Source organism: Corvus hawaiiensis, chromosome 1 (assembly GCF_020740725.1).
Source record: "Corvus hawaiiensis isolate bCorHaw1 chromosome 1, bCorHaw1.pri.cur, whole genome shotgun sequence".
NCBI classification, from domain to species: Eukaryota; Metazoa; Chordata; class Aves; order Passeriformes; family Corvidae; genus Corvus; species Corvus hawaiiensis.
In genome coordinates, this window is record NC_063213.1 from 67,913,064 (window position 1) to 67,939,785 (window position 26,722).

Here is a 26,722-nt window from a genome sequence, read left to right on the forward strand (position 1 = left end):
GTCTGTACCAAAACTCCCTCATAGCCCTAAACCATGTAGCTGCTCCTACACCCAGGACCATCGAGCCATTTCCTTCATTCCACTTTTGGGTCTTGCCATTGACAAGGCCTGGAAGAGCTCTGCAGCTTTTTCTCTCAGACAAGGCACTGCAGTCAAACTGCCCCAAAATGTACAACCACAAGACACTGGGCATCACAGCCTCATCCAAGGCATGAGCAGTTCAATCTCCTTGTCTGGTACAACCTGATGAACCCTGCCAGATCCAATAGCCTGGGAGCTACTCAATGATGCAAGGATACAGCTACCCTGGAAGTAAAACCACTCCCAACAAGCTACAGTTTTGACATGCCTGCTCTTAGCTGCCTTCCTACATGAATTTCTGTGTCTTTTGTCTGTACCACCCTCCAAATACAAAACAAACTCCCAGAAGGAATCACCCACTGGAGGCTTTTGCAAGAGCTGCTGTGTTGCTCTGGGAGCTTACATCCCTTCATGGCCCTGGCTAATGTAACTCTGAGGTAGAAAAACGCATCAGCAAAGAGCTGGCTCGAGTCTGACGGTGCTGTTGGGGTGCACTGGCACCCTAAAGGCAGGCATGGCTGAGAGCATGGCACACACTGATCAATGACTCTATGCAACCTCCACCTTCACATTGAAGGATTTCAGTTGTGTCATTTTTCTCCTTCACTTTTCTCCTTTCCTTTCAGTACAAAACCACAGGTTCTCCTGGCTGCCCTCCCCATTACAGCTACTTTCAGGCTTAATCAAATGCACTTCACTTTCATTTAAGCCTTGCTACCAAACTGATTTAATTTCTCCTAGCTCCCGTCTCTAACGCTTCACCATCCCAACCCGTACAAAGCAAGAGAATATCCCATCACCCAGCCTCACCAACTGTCAAAAAATTGTGCTCATTAAACATCTCCCAGAGCAATACACAGAGCAATGGAAACAGTACCAACATTGTTGAAATATTTCATTTATTTCCAGGTCACAGAATATTCTGACTTGGAAGGGACCCACAAGGATCATTGAGTCAAACTGTTTAGTGCATGGTCCTTACACGGATTGATCCCACAATTTTGGTGTTGTTAGCACCATGCTCTGACCAACTAAGATAATCTCAGGTTGTTAATCCCATACAAACTGTGATCCTTTAATTCTGCACAGCCCAACCCACAGGCAGCCACAGGACACTTAATGTAATTGGTGGGCTTCCTATAAAAGGGCCTGGCTGGTCACAGAAAGCCAACATCTCATTTCTATTGATTGAAGTTGAATTCACTTTGCAGTAGCATCTGTGGGCATTGCTACTGGTTTCCCTGCATGAAAAAAATGATGAGAGTGTTCCTGGTTCACCTGTGGGAGAGAAAATAAAATAAGTTTGACAAGGATTTTCCAGGGTCTTGGGAAAGTTTTATATTGAAATACTTGGAAAGCCAACGCTGAAGGCAAGTTCAGATTGGTTTTTGACTCCTTTACGCAATAACAAATTTTGTCCATCTTTTCTTCACTCTCAAATAAATAAATAGTTCCATTACAGGCTGGAGCCTGTTCAACTTTGAGGGAAGACCAGGACTGGCTTTTCTCTCCACCATGTGTATAATGTTGAATGACATCTTAATGCAATCACTTTGGATGGCTGAAAAGGGATCTTCACAAATAGAGTATTTTCTAACGTTTCATGGCTATAAGCAGTAATCCTTAGAAGCTCAGGGAAAGGAAAAAAAAGCACACAATAGATTCTTCTGAACTCTTATTTTAAATGCTTTTAAAACAACTTTAAAATGCTTTTAAAACAACTTTTTCTTCTACTCCACCAACACTAATGTGCCAGAACACCAAAAATGTGACATGATCAATAAACCCCTTCTTCAGCTGAAAACTCTTCAGCCCCATTTTAAGCCAGGCTCAAAGCTCCATTTCTTTCAGTTGCACCAGGAGTTGAGCCTTCAGCAGGACTGAGCCCTTGGTCTGGTCCCTACCCATCCCCAGTAATGACTTGCACCCTGTGCTGCACCGATGCACCTGATGTCACGAAGGCAAGTCACTGCAAATCTGCCACCTCAGCTACATACCCCCACAGGGAGTGGCTTTTCAAACAAGTCAAAACTGCCCTGAGAAGAGCCTCCAACTCTCCCTGCTGTTCCTTTGTTCTTCCCAGTCTGTCACTGGTGTGTAGTCTTCAGTGAAGGTGAGGAGACAAGGCAAGCTTGGATCAATAAGGCAGGGGGATGGGAAAGTACTCAGAGCATGGTGCACAGATTGGTCACAACATCCAGAACAAGCAGTGGTGCAAAAGAGGCTGAAGAACCACAAAGTGACAACCCCTTCTCCTCTTCAATCGTTCTTTCCCCTCTACTTTTGTCTCTCCAGACCACTGCTCCTTCACTTGAGCCACCACCAGAAGAACGAGCGTTTCCCATATTCACCACTGTTAGAGTGCAGCAAGCTGAATGAACAGTGTGTTTCACACAGTATGGTAGGACATTTCCTCGAGGGCTCAGATATCTGTCAGACCTCAGGTCTCCAGTGCACAGTCCACATAAGGGCCTGTTCATAGCCCAAAGAGACACAGTGTTCTCCAACACATGCCCACTTAACGCTCCACAAGCTTGTGCCTGACCAAGGACCACAGAATGAGAAACCTGACAAGGAGAGAGAACAGACAATTCCTTAAGTTCCTTTTCTAACCAGAAGCAAAAGCATTAAAAGTAGCATCTTATGTCAAGCACACAAATTAGACTTTCTTTTAAACAGCAGCAAGCAGCAAACCCTCTGCTCTCCATTTCTCGTCGGTGTCAGCCTTCACCTCATCCTGCCAACTCGCAGGCTCTCTCTGGGCTCTGTGCTTCCCAAATGCAAACCCTGGCATGCAGACCAAAGCTGGTCCTCTTACCACCTCAGAGCAAACCTTACCCCAAACAACTCTATGCACCAAACCTCACCTGAGCACTCAATCCTTACTAGATCTGGTGGGAAGCCTGCTTACCCAGCCCTCCCTGTCCAAACCTTGACTCCAACCTGCTTTGACTATTTATAGGTCCACAGCAACCTTACCAATATGACAACTTTAACTTAGATACCATACAAACACCAGTCTGCACAGTGAAGAATCCAGAAAGATATTACACCTTTTCAGACTTGCTGTCCACATCCCTAACCAAAGCACTGGTGGCAAACCTGCAATATCTCCCTGCTCAGAATTCAGCATCAAACATCCACTCAGACTTCAACAAGCTGCCCATCCTGAGTCTCATCCATCTTTCAGGTAACCCACAGCCAGGGCTAAAGACAGAGAGGAATGAACAGGTAATTTCATTTCTGGATCCTGGAAGTACCACGAAACGAGGCTGATTCTGGATAGTTCCAGCTTGGCAAGCTGCTGGCTCCATGTGATCATGGGTGTAGATTATGGAGTGAAGGGGCTGCAGAACCAGCTTTGTTTCTTGCTTGTTTAGGTGCCAGCTGGTGCTGATCATATATCCCAGAATGATGTCTGGGGAATACAGGACTTTCCTGTTTCAGGGTAAGGCTAGGTGCAGAACTGGGGTTAACACTCAGGGCTGGAGGCACTAAAAAACCAGATCTGTCCCCAGACCATGATGGGTGGGGGACTGCAGTCAGCTACAGAGAATCAGCCCTGCCTGAGTCTGGGAGCAGGGTGACAGCACAGAGCAGAGGGCTCATGTTTGGCTTCAAGGGTTGAGGCTCAGACTAGGCAAAGGGATGAAAAGAATGTTGAAGAGCAGGGATGCCAAGTAAATGCTCTGAATCTCTAGAACGTACCTATGAATCAGGCTTTCTGTTCTCATGTCCCCATCACTGGCCTTCATGCCAGCCCTTAACCTAGTCCTAATGCCAGGAGAAGGGTCACTGTCCATCCTTCATCCTGTTCTGCAGCAGCCTGCTGCAACCACAGCCTTGCTGTCTTTGGGGAGGAAAAAAAAAAGAAAAGAGAAAAAAAAAAGGAAACAAGAAGCACAGAAAACCCCCAAGCAATACCCGCCAGCTGCAAGTCCCAGCCTTGTGGCCTTTGCTGCAGACATGGATCTCTGGGCTAGATTAGAGAGATAGACTTAAACCCTTAAACCTACTGCTGCAGGCTAGGTCTAGCATTCACTGTTGCTTAGGAGAGGTTACAGTTCCAGGCAGGCTGCAGAGGTTGGAGGCAGGTTGTTGCATGTCAGGAAGAAGGGCCAGGCTTGTTCTTATGTCAATCCTTCAAAAAGAAACAGCACTGCTGGGGAGGTGGGGGAGGGGAAGAAAAAAAAAAAAAAAAAAGAGCAGCTGTCAACAACTCAAACTGTGTTTAGGGCTAGTGATTGTGGCAAAATGGTTGCTACCTATTGCATTATACAAAAGATAGATGTTTATGCCTGTGAATTTGGACAGCTGAAGAATGACATTCTTAATATTTTTTAGATTCTCACCATAAGCCTTCATCATATGTACAGGGGGAAAGAAGTCTCCTTGGTGTTGTCATGTGCCATCTAGAACCTCTTCCTAAACCCAGCCTTAACACCATTGTTGCAGGCCTGGCCTGGCCCAGAACAAATTACGCCCCTATGTCCTCAAGGTATTAAACTTTGTCCAAGAACTACAAATTCAGGGGAAAAAAAACCAAATTAAATCTAGGTGCATGTGTAAATCCATCAAAATTTATAGAAAGTTATGTAGATAATTGAAACATAATTAGCACTTTTCATATATTAAGGGAGCCTTGGCACTTTCCAACACAGTCTGAGCATGAACTTACTTCTCCCTCTAGAGGATATGAAGATTAGCACAAGGAACATAAGGTTATGTCAGGACCAGAAAAGTAACGAGATGCTAAGGCAAAGGGTCAGCATTTTTGCTTTGAAAGTCCACTAGCAGTTTAGAAGGACAAAAATTACAACTGTAAAAACAATGAGTCATTAAGTTATGTGTTTATTTTTACAGTGATGCCCTAGAAAGTTCAAAATAAATTCTGAATTAACTTTCTGCATTGAAACACTCTGTGAAGCTGTTTACCAGGGAAGGTAAAAGTTCATTGAGAGTGACAAAGCAGTTTCTTTAGGTCTTCCTTCACCCACTAAGTGTCCAAAAATCCTTTCCTTTCTTTAATGGGAAGAGGTGAAGACAGGCAGGTTCCCATAACCAGACAAGGGACCCCTAGCACACTTTCCCACCCCAGTGGTCCCCCATCATCCTGCAAGTGCACCCCAGGGAGCAAGCCCAGGCTGAAGAGCACTCAGAGACAAAGCACCTGCCCTGTTCTGTGCCTCTGCATCATGTTTACAATATAAACTGCCTGTACAGTTTTGCAGGGGAAAACAGTGAGTAAAGATTCAGCTGGACAACCCAGGTAAGCAACTTGGTATTCTGGAATCCAACTCTCACAGCTCTCCATCATCAGCTCCTCCACTACCCGCGACCAAACCTGCAGGATGCACTGGTCCTCAGAAAACGTCGGCCTTGCTTATTCTGTATCTCAAAGGAGCACAGGTGGGACCCTTGCCTGAGCACACAGGCCAAAAGCAAGCACCCTGCCACAGCTGGCTGTGCACTGTTGCATTGTTTAATCAAAATATTTCAGCATGGAAATCAAATCCCTCTGTGCAGATATATCCTTACAAAGCTGGTTTTACTGGCTTCGTCACGGGGAAACCGAATCCACAAAACTCCGCCTTCCAATGCTTCTGCTGTGACATATAATAAAATACATAGTGTGGGAAAAGCAACAAATTAATGCCAGCCTGGCACAGACCTCAGACCCGAGAGGAAGCCTAGTGCCCAGTGCTCAGAGTGCAAACCAGCCATATGGCACTGCAAAGGGTGGGGGGGGGCTGAACCCCCCCAAAAATTCCACCACCTCACCAATGAACTTTTTTGGAACTTAACATATATTGCCTAGCAGTATCTCCCTCCCAGTCCTCTCCCACTGAATCCCAGGGAATGACTGCAAAGATGGGACTACTTGGAAAGGCCCTGGAAGATAAGATTAATTGCTTTTGTACATTTTTTTTGATAGCAGAGGTGTAAATATTCCCACTCCACATACTTAAGCTTCTTAATGTCACTAAATCTTCTGGCTGCAAATTCCCAGAAATGCATTTTTCCAAGCATTTGACCTGTGCCTGACAATTTGAGGTCTTTCATATGTTCAGCCTGTTCTAAAAAAAATATATATATGTATATATATAATGATTATGATAATAATAATAATAAAAATTAACACCATCTCAGATTAGACAGCTGGTTTCAAGCCCATTCTTAGCTGCACTGGTGCAAACACTACAGGCAGCATTCTGCCACAACCCACCCACAGTCTGGCCCCTGCATAAAGCACCTTCTCCTGCCTTTTTTAAGCCAATCCTCCTCCACTAGTTTAAGACAAAAAGGAGTATCAAAGCAGTTGAAAGTTCTGTTTTTGCAGCTGTAAAAATTCCTCCTGATTGCCTGACAGAACTGGACTCCAATCCATTTTCAGAGAAGACAGAAAACAAAACAGCTGTAGTTTGAAAAGCACACCAGACAATTATTAGAAGCCCTGCTTGCAAAAACATTCCCAAAGCCTCAGTGACAAAGTGAGCAAGTTTATGTCATGGCCTCAGTAAAGACATTCTCATTCAAAATGGGCGGGAAAATAGTGATCTGGGTGTTCCACTTTACCACTGGAACACCCAGTGAGCAGTGGAGCAGAGGAGGAACACTTCTGCAGTCAACAGAAGGGAATTCTCAGTCTTAGGGGTAGGTATCACACCTGCACAGCTCAGTCTCACTGCTGCTGTGACATCTCAGGGTCATCTCCTGGCTCCACAGCCCACCAGTACCCCACAGACCACCTCTCCAGGGTCTGTTTGCTTGTGCTGTGACATCAGGTGAGCTCCACGATGGAGATTCTTGCAATAGTCCACAAGAGACCCAAGAGCCCTACCAGCAAGTACAGTCTTGGGGAGTGGAAGAAGAGGGGGTGGGCAGGAAAAATATGGAAGTTAAAGGGGAAGCATTACCTTTGAGCTGGTTTTGTCCCATTGTTTTTATCCATAGAATTGGTATTCCTGCCCTGGTAATACTACTCTGTCTGCCCAGGTGCCAGCAGCAGGGCACAGCATAAACATGCTGCCATGGCAAACAGAGTGGGCCTTGTAGGGTCCTCAACTCTGGGGAAGAAATGAGCATAACTGAGTATCTGTGCTACTTTGAAGCTTTTTCTTTAGCACAGGATCCAAAGTCATGCCATTCCATCCTCATCCTCCCCAGACCCAATCAGACTGGTGCCTTTTGGTAGTTACGTGTAGCATTCTTCAACAGGTGTTCTTTTGCTTCAGGGATCACCAGGAGGATGCTTCATCTCATGGCTCTGGCCCAAAAAGCTCGCCATTCTGTGGACTGACTGTGTCAGGCCTGCAGTGGCCAGGACACACAAACTGCACTCACAGCCCACCTTGACAAGCACACACCCCACTGGAACAGCCATCTCCAGGCCATCTGCTCTTGCACATGGGCTTTTCTGGCTGTGCTTCACTTTAGGTCCCCTACACACACTCTGACTATGTACATCTGTCCTAGAGCAAACACTGGAGGCAGGTAGCTCCTGCTTTGAACAGCCTGCACAGTCCTGCTGCACATCAGTGCAAGCAAGGTTCCAATCCGGAATGACAGATCCAGGACCATCTTCCTGCTACAGGACAGCCAGAGCTAGGCAAACTCGATCAGGCTGTGGTGCACGGCCTGGAGGGAAGATAAGGTTACGTGGGCTGGGACATTTCCTCTTCCCTCAAGCACAGATGATGGCAGCCTCCTTTCTCTGAAGTGTCTCCTCAGGTAAAGGAGATAAACACCACCCCGTGGGACACGCTCTGTCTCTGGGGCCTCCAAGCTCTTTGCCAAGAACTAGCACCTATCCCTGTCTTCAGAGCAGCCAGACCCATAGAGAAGGTGGTTGTCTCTTGTGTCTGACAGGCCCTGACTCCCACTGATCAGCCACGGACCAGTTTCCTGGTGGAGTCATCCACTGCTGAGCTACACAAATAAAGCACATGCAGCTTCGCAGTCACTCGTGCTTACCCCACTTCACCAAAAGCACCACGGTCTGCCCAGTGCACAACTGGTTCCTGGGGAAAGGCAACAACTCGGACACAATTCCCCACTCCACCCACAACCCCTAGGCCCCACACAAAGTTCCTGGTGCATGTACCCTCATGACTCACGGCTGCTGCAGCAGACGCGCACAGCACAGCCCTGTCAGCCAGCAGGGAGAATCCCCGATCCAATGGGACTTCAAGGACACAGTGCACAAAGCTGTTACTGGTTCAGTCACCTTCAGCACTGCACTGATGAACACAACCAGCCAGGCTCCGGGCAGCCATCAGCCAGGACACCTCTGCCTGGATATGTCTGTACGCAAGCTCCCAGGACGGCAAGAAAAAGCAGGAAATAAAGTGTCCATGCTTCTGGCAGCATCTAAGCCCTTGGTGCTATGAGAAAGAGCCATCACCAGTACTCCCTCACCTCTGGATATAGGTCTTGCACATCCTCCTCCCTTCACTACCAAGTTAGAGGCTGGCCCCTCTCTTGCACCCCATGTAATGCCAATTTCCACAATGCACCTATTTCATCTCAGTGTCCCAACAAACATCCCCATTTGCTGAGAAAATACCAGTCTTCTTGCTCCAGTAATACTGTCTACACTTACATGCATACTGTACGTGAAAGTGCTATCAATCCCTGTGAGGATAGAGAAAGGGAGCAGAGAGGGATCTGGAAGCACTGATTGGTTCCTCTCCTACGAGATCTCTAGCCAAAGGCACCAAAGAGGTTCTGAAGGTCAAACTGGGGATTGCAGCCACGTGTGCAATTGGCCATCAATGGCGATGCAAGCACAAGGAGGCAGCAAAGGCGCGATGCCTGCAGGGTTATCTGACAGCTTGCAGAAGACAGCTAGCTCAATTTGCTTCCCTACTGTGAAGCAGGCATGGAGAGTAAGAACACAGGAACAAATCAATGTGAGTTTAGCAAAAAGTCAAACCTGCACAGGTAAAGAAGTTCAGCAGCACAAGTGTTAAACTCATTCTTTCCCATCAAGAAACCCATGTCATACACTCTGATCAAACAATTACACCATGTTATTAACAAAACCACCCTCACAATTTATATTGTATGTATATAAATAAAGCATTTTTAATTTTTTAATAAAGAAAAAAAGATGGTAACTGACTAATCCACAACACATCAACCCTTTCTCTGAGCCAAAGCTGATTTTATTTGCCTTTCTTCATTTTTGCAGTCTTTTCTTTCCTCTTCTTCACATGTTTTGGGATTTTGGTTTTTCTCTTTTCTCTTTGGGCTTCTTTAACCATCTTTTTCCTTTCCTATAAAGAATCAAACACCATTCATTTAAAGCCAGAAGGGCATGAAGAATTTTGAGCAAGTCAGTCAATTGTTACATTAACAAGTTAATTAACACACGACATAAAAATAAGGTTATCAAGATAAAGAAATAAAAAAAATCAATAGGAACAGTGAGGGGAAAGGAAAAAGGAAATACAGGTTGGGAATAGAGCCCAGACCTGCACACTGGTAATGACAAGGCAAACTTCAAACTAGTTAAAACCTCAGTTTCATGCAACCTTTGAAGAAAGTGAACAAGAGGCACTCTTAAACCATGCTACTTACACCTAAGATTACAATAGGTTGTCTGGTCTAGGTTTTCTGCTACCCACAGGACTATTATAGCATGTGTTTTTATGTGTCATGCAAAAATATTGACCCAGTAAGTGCTGGTAACTCAGAGCAAGCTGATCATCACCAGGACTGGCAGGAAAGAATGCCATGCTACTGCAACACACTGTAAATTTGTGCAGACACAGAAGGGACGAGACTCAACTAGAAAACAAGTCAGCAAAATGGAAGGGGCAGGTAGAAGTAATTGCTGCTAATCAGTTGTTGAACCTACAGCTAAATACACAGGTTACAAAAAACCCCTCATCCTAAACAAAAAGAAGTCCAAATGAAAACCTATCAGTTAGGATGAGAAGTGGCCAAGACTTTCCTGCTTCATATCTGAAAGGCAGCAGGCTCAAGACTGGCAGTGTGTAGTAGAGTCCTGCATTTTTATTTGACAGATATGAAATATATTATCTTACCTTTTCTAGGAAGAGAAAACTAAAATGCAGTGCCCCAACTCTTGAACCCCTTAAGCCCAGCAAGTTTCACCCTCCTTTTTTTTTTTGCACAGCACCTTTTTAGGCTGCCAAAAGGCTCTCACCCATGAGCAATACTCAGCAGGAAAGCCTCAGCAAAACTGAGCATACTGTTCTGCAATTTAGAAAATGAAACCTAAACAAACAAACAAACAAAAAAGGCAAACAAACAAACGAACAAAAAAAACCCCCAGACCCTAACCATAATCCTTTTGCTGCATCTCTTGCCCACAGCAAAGCTAGCCAGTCTGTATTAATGGTACTGCAAAAGCCACTGTGGTACCAACACTGCCACCAATTCTCCAGTTCTACAGATCAAGTGGTCTCAGCTGTCTGGGCATAAGGAGGTTGGTCAGGGACTACAACCACAAACCTGAACACCAGAGCCTGGAAGAGTAGCCAGAGGGACTGAAAAGCTGCCCAGGCTTCCCTGAATTCTACTTTGCGTAACCCTGTAATTCCCTGTAGAGATCTCCCTTCTAGCCTTGCCTAGGCTACAGAGAGCTGTGCTCCACACTGCTCTACATAAAACCACCATTAATAAAGCATCCCCAATGAAATTCACTGTCTCTACTCTTGTTCTCCAGAACAGAAGTCCACAGCTTGTTTCAGACAAGAAGAAGCAAGAGCCACTAAGTTTGGATTTTTTTGTGTCACAGAAGCAAAGCTGGGAAAAAATAAACAATTCCTGACCATCTGACCTTTTTGTCCATGCTAATTTCAGCAGGTTTATCTTTGGGATGTACAGATTCTTTACAGCCCGAATCAGAGTCCTCTGAGCTGCCACCATCATCATCATCATCATCAGAGTCTGTTTCTGAATTATCTGCCTTTTCAAGAAGTGCAGGAATCTGCAAGACATCAAGAATTACATCAAATCAAAACCAAGAAACCTAATGACAATATACACACACACATATATGCACTATGTGTATATATATACTCATAAAAAACAGAACAGAATCTGCTGCAAAGAAACCCTCGAGCAATCTGATGCCATCTCCCTTACTACAGCCCTCACTGAGTCTCAAGATAAAGAATGAAAAGTAGGTTAAGCCAAACTAAGAACAAGGATTCCAGAATGTACAACACAGATTCTTTTAGGTCAGGGCTCAAAGCACAGCTGTTATTTGCACTCCCAAACTAATTTCCCTAAGTTAAACAGCAATTTGCTAGCATATGTGGAAGCCTATTTTTAATTATCCTTGGATCATACCCAAATCTACCTTGGGGGCACTGTATGTATTCTACATTTCAAACACAAATACCTGCACTGGAACACTCACTTATTCTTAAACAAGCCTGGAGACTATGCTACAGCCTGATCCCATCCATATTTATATTTCCATTTTGAATCAAGAGTCTACACCACTGCTAGAGAACATTCACAAAGTAAGGAGGGGGAATCCACACAGGGCTTCTGCCTTGAATGACATGGCTCCAACTGATCTGTATCCAACTTCTCATCCAATGTACTTTACAGAAGTGTCACTGTCAAGTACTTCAAATAAAATAAGACATAATATCTTATGCCTTATACTGGAGGACTGTTCTTTATGCAATATTATAACAAAGATACCCTGAACATACCAAAACTTGCAGTCGTGCAACAATTTAAATCAATTACATTTTACATAACCAGAAAAGACTTTCCCTCATCTCCAACTTAACTTTAGAGACCATGGCCACAGCAAGGACTGTAATTTCATTCTCAAGCAACCCAGCATCAGCCACAGTCCAGGAAAGCAATTTCTGTGTTGTGCAGACACACTGCCATGCCAGACCCATCCTGGACACAAATGGTCACTCTACAGACAAGAGGCTTCTTTCTGCCAGGACCAGGCATTCTCTGAACTACCTGTAAGCACTTTCATGAAAATGGCTAAAATGAAGGGTTTCAAAAGGACCCTCTCACCTTCTGAACACCAGACAAATCCTTCTTCAGTCCTGTCACAGTCTGGTAGAGAATCTGCTCCAAGGGAGAGAGGAAGAAATTACATTGTCAAATTATGTCTTAATTCTTTGTGCCCAGAGAAAATTACTATCTAAAACTAAATTCAAAGAAATAAAGACCAGGATAGAATCCACAATGTTAGTATTAGTACTAACCAGACAATTTTAAATTATAATATAGATTTAGTACTCCACACCTTGGTAGCAAAGCTTCTGGTTTTCTTTGTTGCTAACAGTTTCCAGTAAGAAAAATTCATATTCCCTCTCTTTTTTTTGCAGGGCCTCAGCATGCCTACTCACATTATCTTGCTGAACATTCAATGCCATATCCTCTTCTTTCAATTTCATCATTATGTCCACATCCCTCTCATAGTTTTTAACTTCAGTCAGAGTTCGAGGTATGTAGGCCTTCTTAAATACCTAGCACAGTGAAAGGAAACACAGACTTACTAATTTACATATAGTGTCATGATGGTTTTCTCTCCTAATTATGCATCCTTAGGAGAATAATCACAATCAGAGAAACAATAAATGAACATGGCAGTCATCCACTACCATTTGAACTGCAGACTTATTTTTTGTTTGTTCTTTTTTTTTCTGTAGGAGCAGACTTAATGTGCAACCTACACATTATTGATGGATCTCAACTAATACGGCTCCTTCCTTTGTGAAGCCAGCCCTCTCACAAAATTCTCCAACCATCTCTCAGCCTACTTGACTCCTAAGGTTTTGTATCCTAAAAATTCTTCTAATGTTTTTATTGTAATGTTCACAGTGCCTTCAGCAGGCAACTCCATTGAAATGCACTGCTAGAACTTAATCTCTTTATGTAACAATACCTGCTTCAACCTACAGACCAACTCAAAAAAGGTTCTTGCAGCAATAGAGTAAAAAACTAACTGCAGTATCAACAACATACTTGGAATTTGTCACATTTGAAACGATCTTTCAGCAAGCTTACAACCCTACCAGATCAGAGAGAAGTGTTTTGCTTCTCTGTTTCATGGTATCAGTTCAATCCCAGAACATCATCTTCATGACCATCACTGCTCATCTAAGAGCTGTGCACAAAGCACGGGTCCCCACTTCCACAGAGCTGCCCTTACAGCTCTACTCTTTTGCGAGGGGAGCGACACAAATTTGCCATGGTCATATGGAAAGTCTAAGAGAAATGAACTGAACTTAGATGCTATGAAACCACCTCTTTGACAGGTCAGTACCTCATGTAAGCAAAGGAGTAACTTGCTTGCAGAAGATGGGCTTGCTACCAAACACTAGCATCTGACTCTATAGTGCAGTAGTTTTATGCTGAAGGTACACTGGGAAACAAAAACCATCTTTCCTTGGTCAAGTCTGAAGCAGTTAGTAAAACCTGCTGAGCTCCAAGACAAAAAAATCTTGGATAAATCAAGTAGTGTTGAGTGAGGTTTTTGTTGGTTGTTGGGTTTGGTTTTTTTTAAACTGTTCTGGAACAGATAGTTAAGACTAAGGTAGAAATGGTTGTATCTTTACATTAAGTATTTCCAGAACACTAACAGCTTTCTGTAATGGACTTGAGATGGCTTCACTTAATGTAAAAGCAGGGGAAGAACTGAATTAGACTGGGACTGGAGCTAGGTAGGCAATTTGGCCAACGCACATATCCAAATAGCCTGCTTCTGTATCACTGGTCCAAAACCACTCTGGTCCAAAACCACTGGCATAATCAGATCTCTCTCTGATTTTTTGTTAACTAAACCTGAACTGGAAGATACATCAAGGGATCTAGCTACGAGCAAACCAAATCTGGTTTAGGAAATGGAGTATTTGCCTTCTAACAGCTTATCACTGTCAACTTTTACACATGGTGCCCCTTAATACTTCACATCTCAACTAGGTCAAGACATCTCAGTATCACAAACAATGTTTTGTTTATCATCAGCTGTACATTTTTCCAAAGAAAAACAGAACATTTTTCAGTGTTTACAGACATAAGGTTAATACTAATTTCATAGCAGGAACAGAAATCCTCACTTCCTCATCCACTTTATCTTGACTGGATCTTTCCTCCTCTGTTCTTTTCGATGCTATTTCCATTGCCTAAAGAAATACAAAACAATACAAAAAAAGTTATCACTCTTTAGAATCGCACCACTAAGTCTTTAGAATCACATCCAACTATTCCCATCTGCGTTTCTCCCTGTGCTCCACTGTCACTCACACGCACTCCAGCTTTCCCTAAGGGAATGCCGCCAGCGACACCTATTGGTAACCAGCACACTTAGAGCTGCAGATCAGGCCTGTAACAGAGGGATAACACACTTGCTGCTCCCCCACACCAAACTGTGGCAGGCCCAACATAGCTACAGCACATACAACACCACTCTCCAATAAGCATGGTTATATTTCCTCAGAGCTTCTCCTTGCCAGAAAGAAAGAGCTAACTTAAAGCATCCTGGTTCTACAGCACCTCAAACAGACATTTAAGTAAGTCTTCATTAGACTTTCTGAGAAAACATGCAATCGAAGTAGTGTCACCCTACAATGATATAAATGGAAAAGACCTATGTGCATTTTTGAAGCACTAGCACAACAATGTCATGTGCTGGCTTCCTTACAGTAGGAGGTAGAGTAAATGAGGTGAAGGAGCTTGAACTAGATCAGATTTTATTGTCTTCCTACTAACCAACAAGGCCATGAGGTCTTACCTTAGACAGGTAGTCATCAATGTTCTCACTTGTGATAGAAGGATCAGTAATAAATTCAAACAGCTCCCTCACAGTCATCACTGCAACATTGTGCTTCTGGAAAAAGTCTGCCAGGAAACAAGGGCAGAGAAAAAACCCATAAGTAATTCCATCTAACATATGCAGCTCTGATGTTAAAGTGACAATTCCAGCAAGCCAACAACTCTGATGACTTGGGAAAGTCTCAGCAGCACGTTCTACATCATACTGAGTTTAGTTACCAGATGCTTGGCTATCTGAAATGAAACTGTTCATCTTCCAGATGCAACAAATACTGAAAGGAGAAAAACTGCATAAATATAAAAGCCAAATCAATTTCAGCAGGATCCAGACTTAACGGAGTAGGGACTAAGTAAAGAATTTAAGACAGGTGTAGTATTTGCAATGACTAAAATGAAAAAAAAATATGTATTTCAAATAAGCAATGGAGACCTCAAACTTTCGCTAGAGAGAAACAAGTGTCCACTGAAATACAGTGCAGCCTAATTATGATCCACCCAAAAGGGAAGACAAATTCATGTCCTGGAACATTCCTCACTACTACACTCAGGACTGGTTTCTTAAATCAATTATGACCAAACTTGTAGGCTCCATTTCTGTTCTGAAAAAGAGCAGCGAGTGACACTGAGGACTGTTTAACAAGTATTTCCTACTAAAATTCCCTGAAGATCTCTCACTCTGAGAAATTAATCATAGAAAGATTAGAAAAGGACTTAGTTTGGAGGCAGCTCTCTGTGCCCATGGAACCACGAGTCTCTGCAAAGATTGCACCTAGAGCAGAACCAGGTGTTTCTTAGAGTCTCTGGGGAAGGTTAAGACAGAGAAGGTTGCAGTGACAGAAGACAAGCAAAACAACACCAAAACCAATGCAACTCACTGAGACACTAGAATATCTAGAGAGAGTGAGTCAAAAGACATGAATAAAGAACAAGGGTGCAACTAGCTGAGCCAGAAGTGAGTTACTAGAAATTCATGAACCGACAAGGAATAAGGAAAAACCAGCATACTGGGTACCAAGACACATAGCATCAAAATGCACACAGTTCTTTGCACAGACTCTGAAGAGTCTCTGTAAAACAAGCAAAAAGTCAATGTGAAAAGAAAGGGGGGATAAAAGCAGCCTACAATGAGAGATTTTTTTTGTCCTCAGGGACACACCCTACCAGGAGGTGTGTACCTGTTACACAACACATACACCCACGCATGAAGATCAAATCCTCAAGAGAAAAACACCATTAAACTTATCAAACTACTATGACAAGTTATAATATATCTAATTAATTACTCTATGCCTTGATCCTCTCAGCTGCCCTGGACAAGTAAGTGCAGGGAACTTCGTAACACAGAACAACTTCTTGCCAGCTGAGGAATTCCATATGTGGATTCAGCTCACAGAGGGAAATACATCAGTATGTCTGCACAGTACTTTAAGTAAGGGAAGTTAAGATTGGGGTGAGCACTGCTGCACACTGGGACTGATCTTAGATCTATTCTGAGATCCAGCCATTTGACTCATTTCAGACAGGTGATTTCTGGCAAAATAGGCTGCACTACTCTGAACTCAGCACAGTACACTACTCCCTGAGGAAGTCACGAGAACATAGAAGTAGTGTAACTTCTACAGTCAGTTATACCTGAAAGAACATAAGGTGAACCGAGTTCATCCTGCTAAACAAACCAGCTGTCAGAAGAAGGGTTGAAGCTCCCTCACCGTTAACGTTGGCACAATCCTTCCGCAGGAACTCCAGTGCATGAGGGTGGTCGTGCTCCACAGACTGAGATACATCAATGATGTACACGTCCCCACCATGGTACCTGCAAGGAAATCCCACACAGAGCTACACCAACCCCATCACATTACTGAGGGGCAGGGAACAAAGCATGCTTCAAACTTCAGAACCAGCAAAAAAAAATCTTAACTTCCTTCTCCAGCACACACCTTGTATGTTAGCACCAGGGTGGCTTTTTTCACTCAATCCCTACCCTCCCCTACACAAGTTGTATAACTGAACTTTTTAGAAAAATTTTCTCCTCATGAACAAAAAAAAAAGCAGAGAGGCACGTGAAAAAGAAAAATCAAGAAAAAAGTTATAAAAATGATACCTTACTAATTTTTGCCTGAGTTGACAGGTTTTTTTCTCTTTGTGAGGGGGTTTTGTGATGTGGGTTTGTTGTGTGTTTGGGTTTTTTTTGGTTGGTTGGTTGGTGTTGGGGTCCGTCCCCCTGCCATGTGGTCCTGGGAGAGGGGCCCTGAGGGCACAGACACGGGGTTTCCCTGCCCCTGCTCAGCCTCGTTCCCCCTTGGTTGGTTTGTGTTCCCCTGCGCGGGCAGAAGGACCCTCGGGTCCCGTGATTGCTGCAGTTCCTGGGCAGATCCTGGCCATGTGGCTGGAGAAATAAACATCTGTGACACATCTAGCAAGAATTGGTCCATAGATATTTCTTTCCCACGGGCCTCCTTGTCTGATACACGTGTTGCAGTGCTCCCACTGCAACAGGTTGGGTTTTTTGTATTTGTGGCTGTTTTTTGTTTGTTTGCCTGTTGGGTTTATTTCACAGAGAAAGCTCAGATCTGGATTAAAAGCTACATAATTAATTAGGTAAGTTACGAAACCCAGTAATGACAAGGACCCCACCCTCCCTGAAAGGTACATCAGTACTCTCACACAGAGGTTGCCAGTGCATACATTTTAGATGTCACAACTCAGAGCAAGGATTGAAAACATACAGCATATTAAATTCACTGAGATCTGCGTGAACAAGTCTGGCATCTTGGTACATTCTTCTCATGTACTGGATGATCTGTAGGTAGAGCTCCCGGACTTTGGAGTCAGATAACTGAGCATTCTTCAGCAGAGGAGCAGGCCTTGAAATTACAGAAAAAGTAACAAAAAGTAAATACTTTTTCCTTCTTCATACCAGCCGCAAATGCTTTAATTGCTGCGCCAGATCCTTTCACTCCCTGAGTGTGTCAGGCAAGTCAGCATGAGCAACCAAATGCAAGGAGCCAGCAGGAAGGGCAGCAAAACTTTGCTACACGCTTGCCAAAGATTATGGAGCTCTATTCCCAAGCGGAGCTAATTTGGACCATGCTACATTAATATTGCTAACTACAAACCAATGACCTATCTTCATGTATGATTAGCAAGCCTTTCCAGCATTCACCTCTGGTTAAGCCACTTTATCAATTAATTTTGCACACAACTGAGGCTTCAAAATCACACAGATTGCCTGCGGTAGTAGCTGACAAATGTCTGGGACCATTCCACAGGTCACAGGCAGATGTTAACTTTACAGGCCTAAAGTAACTGTAGGTAAATTCAGAGGGTTGGTTTGTTTGGTTTTAATAAATCTTTGGGAAAAAGCTATTACTAAATTAAAAAAACCCCAACCAAACAAAAAAATTTATTTTCTAAGGATACTTACCTATCACCTTTACCAATAAAGCCCATGACAAGCACATGACTCCTTAGCATAATTGGCTCTGGGCAAGGTATCTGGGCCGTATTCAATCTGAAACACAGGAACAAAGCCACAAAAAAAATAAAACCAAACTCTGTTTGCTTTGCACTAGTGCATAGAGGAGCTCTGTAGCTTTGAACATAATACACAGTGAGACCTCAGGAAATGCACACAAAAAGCCACAACCATTCTGACCCTTTTCTAAGCATTCCTGTGTCAAAGAACCTTTACACAGTTCAGGTTAATCCTAGATTAACCTATATCACACAGCGTGCTGCTGCTCAGCAGCAGCTATTTCCAGTTTTTCCTTGCTGCTCAGTCATGTCAGACAGAGTTCAGACACTGAAGAGCTTAGAGCATTAGCAGCAAAACAAAAGAAGATCTTTATTCTTCCTTCCCCTTTTGTCCCTCTCCCATCATGAAGCTTAAGACACTTTTCTGAGCACTCCAGAGACCCTAAAGGGTAGTGATAGCCACAGTCTAGCAATGAGTACCTCCTATAAATGTGAAACTTTCGGTAACCTCTGTATGATGAAATAAAAACTGGAAAAATCACCTTATTAAATTCCTCATTTCTTTTTCGGCCCACGTCTTCACCATTTTTCTTGGGTTGCCTTTGCAGTATCCATGACGAAATCTTTAAGTAAAGAAACAAAAGATAACAGAGACTCCTAGCCTATCAATGCAGCATGAGCACCAGTGATTTTAACACCTTTCAAAACAATCCCTCTTCCCCAGTAAAATCAGGCAGAAGTCAAACTCACCTGAATTCACCACTCACATACTTATCCCGATCTTTAAACATCAGAATAGAGGTTTTGTAAATCTTTATTGCTCTGTTCTCTCCATTTGCAGTACTGGCATGATATACATTGGCCTATCAGATTAAAAAGGGAAGAAATAACATTAAGGACAAGCCCTTTAAAGTGACATAATCTTCTCTCTTCTTCTCATTCTGACACCTGGAAAAGATCTGATCTCACCCCAGCCTGTGCATGGCACCCAGCTGAAGGAGACTGCACACAAGGCAATCCTTTTTCCATGAAAGACAGCTTACAGGAAGTACGTAAGATGGGGCAGGGGTGCAACAATGGCCACAGAATAAAATCAACATTGCACAGGAAAATTCTGCCTCATCCACACTTGGGAGACTGAAACAAGCCCTTGTGTGAAGGGTTAACTTGAGCCTGTGCACTATTCAGGCCCTAAAGCACGGACCAAATGTCTCACATTTCTGCCTCTACACAGGGGGGAAGTCTGTCTTTAATCAGAATTCCCTGGGTTTGTATGTTTTTTCAGGCACTATTTAATACTGTGGCCATACATAACTTTGCCAAAACTTTTGGTTGAAAGTTGCAATTAACAACATCCACTAATTTAAGATAATATTAAAGCATTCTTAGAGATCTTCCATACTTGGGAAACTTGGTTTCCCTTAACATAAATAAATCTTTTCTTAAGATAACTTCCTACCAATCAAGCAACACAAAAATGTAGAACTAAACCCTAGTATTACACTACATCTTCTGAGCACCATAAACTTCCACCCAGCCTGCTGAAAAAAAAATCCTACTACATTATTTGCAATAAAACTTACTTCTTTCCCCGTGCTGATGCAGCCATTGATTTCTGATATGATACCTCTAGAGAGCATCTTGAACAGAATGATTCGGGTCCTTGGATCCAACACCTCAAATTTAACACAGAAAACTCAGCAGAGGACAAAACCTAGTAATAGTGTCCAGTCTTGGTATCATATTAAAGAGCCCTTGGCATCAGACTATTCTCAAGGATTGAATAATAATCTGAACAGCAACTACTCAGAATTTTGCCATGAATCCAGAATGATACTTCACTCTTTCTTCCAAAATTACTAATTTTTTTTCTTTCTTTTAAACTAAGCATATGTTGTTGAGCTAACCCTAGAAGAGACAAAGAAAACATTTTCCACTCATAGTTGCATTTAATGTTTTAAAATAAGATTTTTCTTGGGATATGGATACCATAACTGAAATAGAACAGCCATGTGGGCTTGGACCAGTAATAGTTCAGTCTTGTTAAAAAAGAAAAGAAAATGGAAAACCCAGCATTTTTTCTTGTTCTTTGGAATAAAAGCTTAAGATGGAATTCTGCATTGCACACATGAACAAATCACAATGTTAAAGACAAAAATGAGCTCTAAAATGTTTATGGAACCAAAGCTAACCTTCAAATATGAAAGAAAGAAAGAAACAACAGGTCTCTTCAGGATAACGTGGGAATCAGAATCCCAAAACTCTGTTCCTGCTCTGTTTTATCATTGATTCCAAAATTCTACAGTATTTGCTCTGGTCAAAAGAAAACTTTGATGAACAAAGGACTTACCTGTTCTACTGTTGCTCTGTCTGACTTGTCTTTGACTCGGTACCTAGCAGAAGTGAAAATAAAATGTTACAATCCCACATATGAGCTCGGTACTTTGACAGCATTTGACAAACTGCGACATTCTGTGTCAGATGACAGCCTCAAGAAGTAAGGCTTTCAGTTCATACAGAAGCAAAGGTTTCTCCTGCAGCACAGGGATGGAAAGGAAAAAAACCAACAAACCACCACCATAAACATCAGAGCCCATCACTTTTGTAGATTATCTTCTTGCCTCTTCTGAATTATGCTCATTCAGGAGAAAACTGTATCTGTCTTTACAACTTAGGGCTATAAGCTGCAGGCCAAAAAAAAAATTCTTAAGAAGAAATACTTTTCCCTCACCAAATCATCAGGAGGACCCTTTAAAAGGCCTCCAATACCTTTTTAGCTCAGCTGCTTAAGGATTTCTGTTTAGAAAAAAAGAGTATCAAAGGGTCTGTTCTAGGGGAATGACACCATCACTTCTGTCTTACTATATTACACCAACACAATCAGATGTGCTACCAGTGACAGAAGAAGCAACTTTGGATGGTCTTTTGAAGACCAAAGGGCAAACTGCATGTAGACTGCTTCTAAACCTCATTTTTCTTAGCAAACTTATTCAAACAAAGAAATAAGAACGCTTCTGGGTTCAAAGTATTTCAGTGAAAATAGAACCAAAAGTAATACTTACATGTCTGCTTCCTTCTGTCTAGACTTTTCTGTGACTCTGTTTATAACGGAGTCATCAAAATTTAGCTTATCTGAAAAACACGTAAGAAGAAATGAAAAAAACCCCAAAACCCAAAGAAGTTTCCTACACACCAGGGTTAACCTAGCCCTTCACTCAGTTTACATTTCAAGGTAGGACTGTAAGGTAACAACACAGATGAGTGAGACAGTTCCAAGGACTTGGAAATGTGATGCCAGTAATGCCTTTTGGATAACATCTCTCCATTTAATTTGTCTGTTCTTCTCTTATAACAGTCAAATGCCACTTTTCTTAACACAATAAGCAACAGCCTCCCAGATTCTCTCCAACAATGCATTTAAATGGTGTTTGATTAAAGGCTAAATGTATAAAAGCTGCTGTATTTGGCTACAAATACCAGCAACCTTCATTCTAGCACCACTTTGCTATAAAGAAAAACACAACCTCTGATTGCTACCTTGACAAAAGGTGCCAATCACAGCTACTCCTAGTCCTGACAGGCTTTGCTGAGCAGCCATTTCCATCTCAGGGTAAAAATCAAACCACACCAGCTGGGACACCAGCCTCTTCACTTTGCACAGGAACTCTGCCCCTGGGAGAGAACTGCTGCATAATGTACCCCCAAATACTACAGGAGACTGCAGTCATCTAGAAAATCGTAGCAGCTGTGGGAATGACCAACATCACAACAGAGAGTTGGTACCCTCCATCCAACCAAACATCTTGTTTCTACAGAGAATCTCGGGAACAAAGACTTCATGTTGTATGGAGAAGTCAAGGGGAAAGAAAAAACCCCAACCAACCAGCCATGTGGTTCTGAAGGTGGAGAGAGAGGGGTATGACAGCCAGTTTGTGGAGACTAAAGGCAACTTCAAGTACACAAAAGCCATTTTTAACCTCTCTGGCAATGGTTAGCTCACCCATTCCAGTGAGTTCTGGCTTAATATAAATGCAATTAGTCTGAGAATGACACAGAGTAGTAACTGTTTCAGTAACAGATGACAATGCAATTATACTCACCTAAATTAATTTTGTGCTCAAATTTTCTTAAAACCTTGCCTGCAGGGGTTGACAGTTTTGCTGAAGAGCAATTAGGGGTCTGTCTATTTGCCTGAAACAAAGGATTTACTAACATAAGTCACCTTCTGTACACAGCCCTTTGAAATTCAGACCATATAAGTGGAAAAGTCATCTCAAGTGCCTATGCCTAAAGCTATGAGAAGAAAACCACATGGGGTAAGGAAACAAGTATGGATTAACACCAGATTTTACTTAAATCAAGAAAAAAAAATACAGGTAACACATTAGTTAAAATTCTAAAAGTGCTCCAAAACAGGGTTACTTTTAGTCTAGAAAGCTACAAGTCTCTCATACAGCACTTTTTTTGTCTGTAAAAGGAAGAGAACAGAAGACAGAAACAAAACAAGAGAAAAAAATGCAGAGGTAATGAACAGAGAAAACTTTCCAAGATTCTATCTTTTCCTACATGTAGTCCTCTCCAAACACAACTAACACCTGAACATGATTTCACCATCATTGAACAGCATAAACCTCTAACTAAAGGCAAGAATATACCACCCAGGATAAGCACTGCCAGACATGCTATGCTATGACCAGCACCACTCTGATTTATCTCAACTGTTCTGCTAAGTTGGTATCAATAAGAAAAATGAGATTTTGAATCTCTAGTGTCCAAGCTGATGTGAGAACTAGCATCCTTCTTACCTTCACATGTGCTTTTCATTATGCACAATGCCAGAGTTTCTGTGCCAACACCATACACTCTAAATTAACTCACTTCTAGCACCTCCCTCCATTTCCTATGCTTGTTTTTTTTCTTTGCCTGCTTCACTATTAAGTCAAAAATAGAACCAGTTTCACCCTGGATATGACTAGCAGATAGTCTTAAAATTAAATAGAAAGCCTGGGGAAGATGGTCAGAAACACAGAGGACAAATACCAAAAAGAAAGGAACATCTGAAGAGATCAGGCTGAGCAAAGAAAGAAAAGCTGAGAAAGGTAAGGAACAGAAGGAAACTGCAGTGACAAAGAGAATCCAGCAACAGGGTTTGAGACAATAAAATCAAATGGACCTCTGGCTACAACATACATACACATATGGCACGTCAGAGGAACAGACTCAAAGGGAGAGGATTCTCTCAAGGAAAAAAGTCTGCTTGCATTTATCCTCAATGTGACACTAAAATGAACAAAGCCTTCAGGTCAACCCCATTAGCTCTTGGGCACCCTCAAGGCTCACAGAATAGCCTTCAACATACCTGTGGATTGCACCCACCAGCAGCACTGTGGCGCTTCGTGAGTCTTCCCACTTCATCATCCCAGTCCCAGTCTTCATCTTCTTCTTCATCATCGTTGTCATTGTCACCATCTCCTTCCTCAGCGTTAACTTCTTCACATGTGCATAAATGGCAGCTCTCAGGGACCCCACCCTCTTTACATGTCTCTGTGTCTTCTGCAGATTCACTTAAAAGAAACACAGATGTCTCTATAACTAAAAATGATTGTTACAGTCACCAAAAATACATTTAGCCTCACAAATGACTTCACATTTTCACTCGTGTTTTAATTCATTGCATCCAGTTCTAAGGCCCTCTATTCAGCGAGGACATTGAGAAGCTGGAGCAGGTCCAGAGCAGGGCAATGAAGCTGTTGAAGGGTCTGGAGCACAAGTCCTATGAGGAGCAGCTGAGGGAGCTGGGGTTGTTTAGCCTGGAGAAAAGGAGGCTCAGGGGAGACCTTATCACTCTCTACAACTCCCTGAAAAGAGGCTGTAGCCACGTGGGGGTCAGTCTCCTCTCCCAGCCAACAAGTGACAGGACAGGAGGACACGTCCTAAAGTTGCGAAGTTGCACCAGGGGAAGTTTAGGCTGGAATTTGGAAGAATTTCTTCACAGAAAAGGTGATTAGACATTGGAATGGGCTGCCCAGGGAGGTAGTGGAGTCACCGTCCCTGGAGGTTTCTAAGGAAAGACTGGACGTGGTACTTAGTGCCATGGTCTGGTTGGCACCGTGGTGTTGGGTCACAGCTCGGACTCGATGATCTCAGAGATCCTTTCCAACCTAGCTGGTGCTATAATTCTCTCATGTCAGTAGCGAGTCACGGTTTTCTGCCAGGACAATTATGTCCCAAAGCAGCACACCTAACGGAAAAGGGAAGCCGAGAAACACACGCAGCCTTTTCTCTCACCTTCTCCTGTAACCGGGCAGCACCACCCGCTCTCCCCTCCCCGCTGCCGGGCGAGTCCCAGCGCTGCTCCCCGCCCCGCTCCGCGTGTTCGCCCGGCCGCGCCCGGGGCCCGGCCCCGCCACTCCGGGCCCCTCGGCGCACCCTCACCTGTCCGAGCAGTCCGCATCGTCGAACTGCCCGGGCACGACCTGGCTCATCACCAGCGCCCGGTAATCCATGGCGGCGGCGGGCAGGAGGCAGGAATCAGTAGCAGGAATCACTGGCAGGAATCAGGAGCCGGGATGCTCGCGGGACGCAGGCGCCGGCCCGGCCCGGCCGCTACGGCGCCGCCAGAGGGACCAAAAGCAGCGCGGGCGAGCGCGGCTGGGACGGACTCGGCCCAGCTCCGGTCCCAGCTCTCGTCCCCGCCCGCTTCCCCGGCTCCTGCACGGGGACAGCCTGACGCCGGCACACGGGAAAGCCGCGGAGGGACTTTTTCCAAGGACTTGTAGCGGGGGATGGCTTTACAGTGAAAGAGAGTAGGGTTAGATTAGATATTAAGAAGAAGTTCTTTCTTGTGAGGGTGGTGAGGCACTGGAACAGGTTTTCCAGAGAAGCTGTGGATGCCTCATCCCTGGAAGTGTTCAAGGCCAGGTTGGATGGGGCTTTGAGCGACCTGGTCTAGTGGAAGGTGTCCCTGCCCATGGCAGAGGGGATGGGGCTAAATGATCTTTAATGTCCCTTGCAACCCAAAGCATTCTGTCATTCTATGAATTCCCAGCAGCTGCCGATACATCAATACTGTGGTATACTTGTATCATATTAAATAATATAGCCTTAAAAATACTGCCTCTTCAAGCCCTCTTCTCTTGACTGGGAATGACCATTCCTGCCACAGATTCATGGCTGTTTTCTCTAAAACACTAGTGATAGTCTGTGTCCTCGGTAGTAGATACTGAGAAGAATTTTATTTAGTACACTCTGAAATATTAAATTCCAACCTTTGTTGAAATAAAGCTCTAATTGAAGCCAAAGGCATTCCAAAATATCAAGCCTGGCTAGAGCCATCTTAGCTCCTAACACCCCTGTTGGGGTCCCTCCCCCGCCATGTAGCCCTGGGAGAGGGGCCCTGAGGGCACAGACACGGGGCTTCCCTGCCCCTGCTCAGCCTCGTTCCCATTGGTTGGTTTGTGTCCCCTGCGCGGGCAGAAGGACCCTTGGTCCCGTGACTGGAACAGTTCCTCGGCAGAGCCCCGGCCATGCGGCTGGAGAAATAAACATCTCTCTGAAACAGCTATCAAGAATCTGTCTGTCCATTATATATTTCCTTTCCACGGGACTCCTGGTTTGGTATATGCGTGTTGCAGGATCCCCACTGCAACAAATGGTGGAGATTTGAGAGCAGAACGATCCCCGATCCCTAAGCGACTGATTTGTGTGAGTAAACCCTGGAAACTTTGGATTCCTCTTCTTGGTTTTGCTTTGCTATTCCATATCTGAACTATGGAGGAACCGTGGGAAGACTCTTGGCTCTCAGAGCCGCATATGGACATTTATCTTAAACTTAAAATGATTCTTGAACAACGATTTGTAAATTTTAGCTTGATTCAAGCTCAAAAAGAACTGAAACACTTCCTGGCATGGTTGTTTAAGAACTTTTTCTATGTTTCTTGGGATTTAATTCTTACCAAGGGCTTTTGGAAAACCGTTTGGACACAGTTAATACTGGAGTCAAAATATATGCCGATGGAAGAATATTTTCGTGAATATTATTTAGTTACCGAGAGTGTTGAGCAATGTCAGCTGTGTCCTGGCGAAGGGAAGCGTGGCGCAGGGACCGTGCGGCCCAGGCCACGTGCACCGAGCGCTCTGAGAGCAGCAGCGAGGCAGTTCCCGCGCGCGGGCGGAGCCACGCGAGCCGCAGTGTCGGTGGCGGAGCGAGGCGCGGCGGGACCCGGCAGTGCCCGCCCGGTCCTGTGCAGCGCGTGGTGGAGCGAGCCCCGTGAACGCCCGACCGAGAGGGGCGGCACGCAGGCGGCGGCTGGCGGCGGTGGCGGTGGAACGGAGCCGCGCTCAGCCGAGACGCGCGCTGGAGCGGGGCACGGGGGGG

At 44.0% G+C, this 26,722-nt stretch overlaps 1 protein-coding gene across 3 annotated transcripts; it reads right to left on the minus strand.

Annotated features, from left to right (window-relative positions):
- Window positions 1–1,251: 1,251 nt before the first annotated feature.
- On the minus strand, window positions 1,252–24,956 carry RIOK1 (RIO kinase 1). 3 transcript variants are annotated; one of them, XM_048309697.1, is made up of 17 exons: window positions 24,781–24,956; window positions 23,705–23,909; window positions 22,446–22,536; window positions 21,408–21,477; window positions 20,696–20,738; window positions 19,929–20,021; window positions 19,096–19,208; window positions 18,888–18,968; window positions 18,296–18,382; window positions 17,598–17,735; window positions 16,581–16,684; window positions 14,831–14,937; window positions 14,157–14,222; window positions 12,444–12,563; window positions 12,106–12,159; window positions 10,892–11,041; window positions 1,252–2,648 (listed from the first exon to the last, which is right to left on the minus strand). In XM_048309697.1, the coding sequence occupies exons 1-17, from the start codon at window positions 24,849–24,851 to the stop codon at window positions 2,247–2,249; spliced, it is 1,995 nt and encodes a 664-aa protein (XP_048165654.1). In that variant the 5' UTR covers window positions 24,852–24,956; the 3' UTR covers window positions 1,252–2,246. The 3 variants fall into 3 exon arrangements, with proteins under 3 accessions (XP_048165654.1, XP_048165662.1, XP_048165672.1); XM_048309705.1 differs by having other exon boundaries at window positions 23,705–23,898; window positions 24,781–24,934; XM_048309715.1 differs by lacking the exon at window positions 1,252–2,648 and adding an exon at window positions 9,138–9,359.
- Window positions 24,957–26,722: the final 1,766 nt, after the last annotated feature.